This window comes from Phyllostomus hastatus, unplaced genomic scaffold (genome assembly GCF_019186645.2).
Source record: "Phyllostomus hastatus isolate PE091 unplaced genomic scaffold, TTU_PhHast_1.1 phas_contig_304, whole genome shotgun sequence".
NCBI lineage: Eukaryota > Metazoa > Chordata > Mammalia > Chiroptera > Phyllostomidae > Phyllostomus > Phyllostomus hastatus.
The window spans coordinates 2013402-2019934 of NW_025333845.1; the positions used below are offsets into that span (position 1 = coordinate 2013402).

General features: G+C 45.2%; 1 protein-coding gene across 1 annotated transcript; it reads right to left on the bottom strand.

The window, feature by feature from the left end:
* Positions 1-2245: 2245 nt before the first annotated feature.
* On the bottom strand, positions 2246-3739 carry MRPL17 (mitochondrial ribosomal protein L17). The gene is made up of 3 exons (XM_045839579.1): positions 3512-3739; positions 3144-3212; positions 2246-2805 (listed from the first exon to the last, which is right to left on the bottom strand). The coding sequence occupies exons 1-3, from the start codon at positions 3683-3685 to the stop codon at positions 2530-2532; spliced, it is 519 nt and encodes a 172-aa protein (XP_045695535.1). The 5' UTR covers positions 3686-3739; the 3' UTR covers positions 2246-2529.
* Positions 3740-6533: the final 2794 nt, after the last annotated feature.

A 6533-nucleotide genomic window follows, 5' to 3' on the forward strand; every position in this document is an offset into this window, starting at 1 on the left:
TCCTCTCTGGACAAAGAGTTTATACTGTCATTGATCTGTTGAGGCTAGAATTCATTATTTTTGAAGTGGGCTCAACCTTGCAGTGAAAAACTGGATCCCAAGACCCTCTGAAAGTGGAGAGAATTCTCATGCATCCAGGCATCTCTCTTGGGGGGCTGAGATTTGTTAGAGGTGCCTAGATGGACTTGGGGGCATATTCCAACTGGGGTGAAAAGTCATTACTTGCAGGCTAGATCAGTAAAGTTGATAGTACATGGACCAGCACAAATAATGCCCCCTCTTTATTATAAAACCATAAGCATTTAATTATGTAACAGTATTACACTGAAGCACACATTTTAGGTGAAATATTAAAAAACTACGATTACTACACCTGTATTACTTACTACTCTACCAACCACACTCAAGCAGGCCTTACTTCTGCTGGACCTTGTATTTCCCCAGTGTTGTCCCTGAGCCTTTAGTAAATGTTCTAGAGTTCATATACTCTTACTTGGGCCAATATATTAAAAGGGATGTTGTCCTTTGAGGCCACTGTGGCATCAGTGGTGGGCCATTAGATTGTGAACTCCTTGAAGAGTTGTTTTTCTCTGTACCCCTGGTATCTAGCCCAGAGCATGACATATGGTGAACACTTTGATAGACTGTCCCTAGTGCTTAAATTGATGATGCGTACTAGCAGATGCTTAATAAGCACTTATGAAACTGCTGAAAGCTCCAAAGGGGCATGTATTTCTGGGGTTAAGAGGAAAAGCTATGAGAGTCAGCCATAACCCACCTATTACCAGTAATACAAAGATGTGGTTTTAAGATGAAGATAAGTACTTAGTCTCTAAGAGTCAAGAATGGGTCCGAGTTATCTAGCTGAGGTGAATGTTCATGCCAAAAAGACAGAAAGGGTTGAATTTTGTGGCAGAAACATTCAGAATTACAGGCTTAATTAATACTTTGAGTGTTTAGTACATCACTCAAAATAATGTCAGGTTTTGTTAAGAATGTGTGGACAAATTGGAGCACAGGGAGAGATGGAGAACCTTGTTGGTTGTGTCAGTAGAGAAGGTACAGTGAAATACCACTGGAGTAGCTGTCACTGAAGTTATCTGCTAGAACAGTGACCTCTTTACTTTTACCCTTATTATTTCAGACAATGGATGGGGTTAGGCCTAATACGCTCTGAAGGTCCAGCCTAAAATGTCTTCTTTCAAGTGGTTAGGCCTGGGTGACAGCACCAAGTCTTCCTGTAACTACCACCCTAGTCAAGCCTCTGAGCCTTGAGTGATAGGCAGCCTGCCTGGGCCAAGTTTGACTTCACAGTAATTAATGGATATAAAGGAGCTTCCTACTTCTCATATGCTCAGCCATTCTTAAGCCGGATTTCCCTTTTTTAAGTTCCCAGAGAGGCCCAGATTTGACAACAATAAAAAATTTCCAGGAAATTCCCAGAAGGTTTAATTTCCTAATCCTCCTCCCACGTCAACCCTCTCCTTCACTCCACTCTCCACTTTTGTCCCCCTCCCACCCCAAGAGGAAGGAGGTTATCCTGGAGTCTAATATCCTTGGTTGAATGCTTGCACTCCTTTGGCCAGGGCAGTAGTACATCTGAATCCTCAGGTCTTCTCCTTTGAGGCCCATTCAGGGCTCGAGGGGAGCACATGAGGATAATGTGTGATCCTGCCTAGCAACACAGGTGGTAGTGTTCTTAGGGTACCAGATTCCACAGAAATTTCACTTCTAGATATTCATTCTCCAAGCCCTGTAGGGAAGCACCATATTTTGCTGTGTATAATGTGCATTTTGCCCAAATTTTTAGGGAAAAATAAGGATACACATTATACACAGGTAGTACTAATTCCATACCTATATAAATGTTTTTAATTTTTAAGTTTATGCTTATGTGTTAAAAGTGTAACTCTAGAAAGCAATGATATCCATATGCAAAATAATGCCCTGGAATACAATAATTGGTTTTGTTTCTAAATATAAGTAAATAAAAAACTGAATTAAAAAATTAAAATAAGGTTTTTTTCCTGAAAGTTTGGGCCAAAAACATGGGTGCACACTATACTTGGGAGTGCATTATACATAGCAAAATATGGTAATTTTTCTCTAAGAAATACCAGGGGTTCCTCTATGGAAGATGTCATAACTCAATCACATTAGATGCCAGTTTGGAATTTTAGTGTGCATGCCCCATATAAATCAACATTAAGAAAAACAAAACTGTGCTAACCAAATAAAACCCAGATTTAAGAGCTAGAAACATGGATTTACTGTCCCATGGAGAATGATCATTTGTATAGTTCTCATTCTCAGAAATCTCAAGGGGAGGGAAAAAATCTGTTTACATATATTCATATAAGGAATTTTGTCTATTGTGCAAAACAAAGAGGGTTATCTGGCTCCTCAGCAAGTTCTGGGCTCCATTAAGACTGTCCATTTCACAGCTCTAGCTCCAGTTCTTAGAGATTAAGAAGTCCAAACACCTATGACAATGGGCACTGATGAGAGCTACACACCCTTTGGCTCCAGTTAAATCCCTGGCTTTTCAGATGTGTGGGAGCTGTGGATACTTGCTTCCTGGTCCTGCCGCAGCCCCAGAAGTAGCTGGTTTAGGAGTGTAAGATTGCTGTCTCTGTGAGGCAGGGGCAGGGGTGGGAGGCAGTTTCCTTTATACTCAATCACTGCCATCTTGGCCCGATCCTGCTTATTCCGATTAGGGATCTGTAGCATTCTCGTGTATCCCCCATTCTGACCTTGGTACCGAGGGGCCAGTACTTGAAACAGCTTTGGGATCAAGTCTTTCTCCTAGAGGGGTAGAGTTATACAGAAGAGAGCAGAGTCAGGCACCAACGCAGAGACATTTAGCTTTTAGCATTCCCAAAGGTAGGGTCTCCAAATACACACAGTCAGACCTCCCCCACCATCTAATGTGCTAGAGTCGAAGTTAAATAGAGGGTTCTGATGTGCAGATTCTGATTCGCATCGAATTCAACCTACTTAAGGCACACATTTCTAATTCAGTTTACAGAATTTGTCCATACGTGAGTGCCTTACCTTAGTTCTTCCCAGTCCCCCTTTCTGTGACAATCCCTCCCACTCACGGACCGAAGGATGAGATTTGGTGGCAGGCAGGGTGTACTTACTGTGAGCCAGAAGTCAGCCATGCGCATGGCTCGTTCGTTGGTGTCTCCCAGCTTCCCATAGTCGATGAGCTGCGAGAACAGAACATCACTGATCCAACCCGAGCAGAAAATACGGCACCAATCTTACTCCTCTAATTCCACTGGTCAAGGTTCCCTCGAATTCAGGCCACCCCTAACCTCGCACGCAGCCCTAACCCGTTTTCCATTTGAGGGGCCGGAGGAATGGGTTCAGCTCAAGATATTGGAGGATGCAGACTTCGGACAGGGCTTACCAAGGAGATTTTACTCCTTTCCCCAAAACTGTCAGGCCCCGCCCCCTTAGGCCAGACCCGCGCGGCGGAGCCAGACCCGAGCGTCTGTCCTCTGACCTTCTCAGCGTAGCCCCTCATCTCGTCCACACGCGCCCAGGACGCCTCGATGCGTTCGTGTCGCACTAGTCCCGTAAGCAAGTTCCGCAACAGGTGGATGCGGGACTCGGGACCAAGGCCCAGGCGACGGAATACGCGGCCGTGTGAGATGGCCGCAGAGACGGAGAGCCGCATATCTCCTCTTCTCTCTGACTCCAAGGAAGCCGGAACTGGGAACTCAGAGGGAAACTGCGCGGAGGCGGGATTGAGAGGACGCATGCGCTGTAGCTAAGTGCGTGGTGGACGTGTTTGCGCATGGGCATTAGAGTCTGCCCAGTTGGCAACCTGGGGGAGGGCGGAGAAGGGGTGTTGACCTGCTCCAGGGGAGGCGAGGCTTGTAGACTGCAGGCGCCGCGTGCGCTCCTGTCGGCTGGGAAACAGACGCCCCCTAGTGAGGGATAAGCTGGCAGTCAGAGATCTCTAGTGCTGCTTCGGGCTCTATTTGTGGCTTGTAGGGTGATCGGAAGCACCACCCTGGGTCCTGCTGGGAAAGCGAGTATCGGAGGGGAAAGACGTCTAGAGGGGCGCGCGCTCCAGTAGACTGGCTGCCTTGCCCCTGCTTGAACGGTGTTGAGTCATCGTGTAGGACAGACACCCCGACGGCGTCGTTTTTGACAAAATTATTTTTAGTCGTAATGGTGAAATGAAAGGAATAGCAATTATATTCAGTTAAGAAAGGCAGATGATGAAAATTTTGTTGAGGTAAATACATCTAATTATCCTAGTTAAACAAAAATACAGCCCTCAAAGCAAAAGTAATAGATTAATACTTTTAAATTGCATTGATGTATTTTTGTACAAGGAGAAAATATACCTGTGCATTTATGTGTTGAAGAAACATACAGTAACATGATAGCTTCTGCTTTGGAACCTTAACGTCTGCATTAATAATGTCAAAATTGCTCTTTGGTACGGGTTGAACTGTGATTCCCACCTGCAAAGTATATGTTAGGTTCTAACCCCCCACTCCTAATCTTCTCTGCCTCCCTTCCAGTATCTCAGAGTATGGCCTCATTTGGAAGTACGGTCATTGCAGATGCAGTTAGTTAAGGTGAGGTCGTACTGGACTAGGGTGGGCATCTAATCCAAATGACTTATGTCCTTATAGAAGGAACTGAGGTGGAGAGACAGGGAGGGACACACGGAGTGAAGACAACCTTGTGAAGATGGACACACACTGGGAGAACCTGTGTGACCAGGAAGGCAGAGATCTGAGGCAGTTGCAAACCAAGGATCCTAAATGATTTCTGGCAAACACTGGAGCCTAAGAGAAAGGCATGGGACAGATTTTTCACTATGTCCTTCAAAGAATGTATGACTCAACCAGCACATTGGAGCTATGAGAAAATATATTTTATTTGTTTTATGCTGCCCAGTTTGTGGCAGTTTTTTACAGAAGGACTAGGAAAGTAATGCACTCATCTTCACATATTCATGTTCAATAGATAGCATACTTAGAATTGTCACTCTATCTTCACTCATAGGTGACCAGAGAACACTTCTTGTTAATTTTAATTTTGAAAAGTTTCTTTTGTTTGAAGCAATAGATAACAAATAATTAGGAAAAATCTTAAACATGGGTATGTTGGAAGAGATTTATATAAATCACAGTTCATAATAAAGTCCAGAAATTACAATACTGTGTTTTGTTTTTTGGGGGTCAAATCTTATAGATTTCCATGATGTCCACATTTGAGAATTCATCATAAATTTCTATCAGTAAACATTTCTGGGATTTCCAGTCAAGATGGAGGCATAGACAGATATGGCCCACCTCTTGGCACAACCACATCAAAATGACAACTAAATATAGAGCAACCATTGCTTAGAACCATCAGAAATCAAGTTGAATGGAAGTCTGACAACTATGACAACTACAGAATTAAAGAAACTACATCCATCCAGATTGGTAGGAGGGGCACAGACACTGAACGGGCTGGTCTCTCATGCCCACATGGTGGATAAAAATTTGGGAGGGATTTTTTGGGAGGCGGGAGTCCCAGCCCCACACCAGGACCCCCAGACTAGGGTTCTAGTGCTAGGAAGATAAGTGTCCACAGCTTCTGGTTGCAAAAACCAGCAGGATTGAGTTGGTGGGAGGAATTTCTGGAGCCCCAAGCAGTTCTTAGAGAACCCACACATGGACTCATGTTCTCAGACTCACTCCCTCTGAGCTCCAGCATTGACGTAGTAGCTTGAAAAGCACCAGTGGTATACACAGAGAAACTGAAGTATATGGCATCAAGGTGAGCAGAGGCTGTTGTCCCTTTTCTAAACCCTCCCCCAACAGAGCTGGCAAACTGGTGCCATATCTGAGACTCCATCAACCTGGCTAACACTGTTTGGTTGGCCTTGGAGATCCCCAGAGACTCCACCCAACCCAAATTATGGGCCCACGCAAGCTGCTTTTACATATGAATGGCTGGCCTAGGCTCATGCTTCACCACTTCCTAAATTCTGTCAAATCAGCAATAGCTGGGCTCAGTGAGCCCCAGGAATGGCACTACAAGCAGCCAGCCTAGATCTACAGCTGGCTTCACCTGGGAATCTCCAAGCCCAGCACAAGTAGAAGTTACTGCAAATGCTTTATAGTTCAGGCATGGTGGCCCCAGGCACAACAGGTGGGGGCTGACCTTGGCCTGTACCACCCAGGAAACCTCAGGGCCAGTGCACCCCATACACAGCTACAGAGCACATCAGAGCATCACCACTCTACCCCCGCACAGCTGATCCTCCATGGAGGGCGGATGTTGGTGGTCAGTGTTCACAGCCAATCCTTGCAGGTGACTTGCCTGGGTAAATCTCTCCCACCGATCTGTCAACAGCAACAAAGGCTCAACTACAGGAGGAGGGTATACTTAGCCCACACAAAGAGTGCACCTTGATAGGGGAGGCTGTGCCACTGGACTCTACAGGACACCTACTATGTTAGGCCACACTACCAAGACATGGAGTTAAAGCAGCTCTACTTAATATATAGAAA

Excerpts from the sequence above, each read along its gene's own strand:
- MRPL17 (XM_045839579.1), bottom strand. The coding sequence starts at position 3,685 with ATGCGGCTCTCCGTCTCTGCGGCCATCTCACACGGCCGCGTATTCCGT. Across the intron at positions 3,213-3,511 it reads TGAGGGGCTACGCTGAGAAG|CTCATCGACTATGGGAAGCT; the intron begins GTCAGAGGACAG and ends CTGTTCTCGCAG. Across the intron at positions 2,806-3,143 it reads TGGCTGACTTCTGGCTCACA|GAGAAAGACTTGATCCCAAA; the intron begins GTAAGTACACCC and ends CTACCCCTCTAG.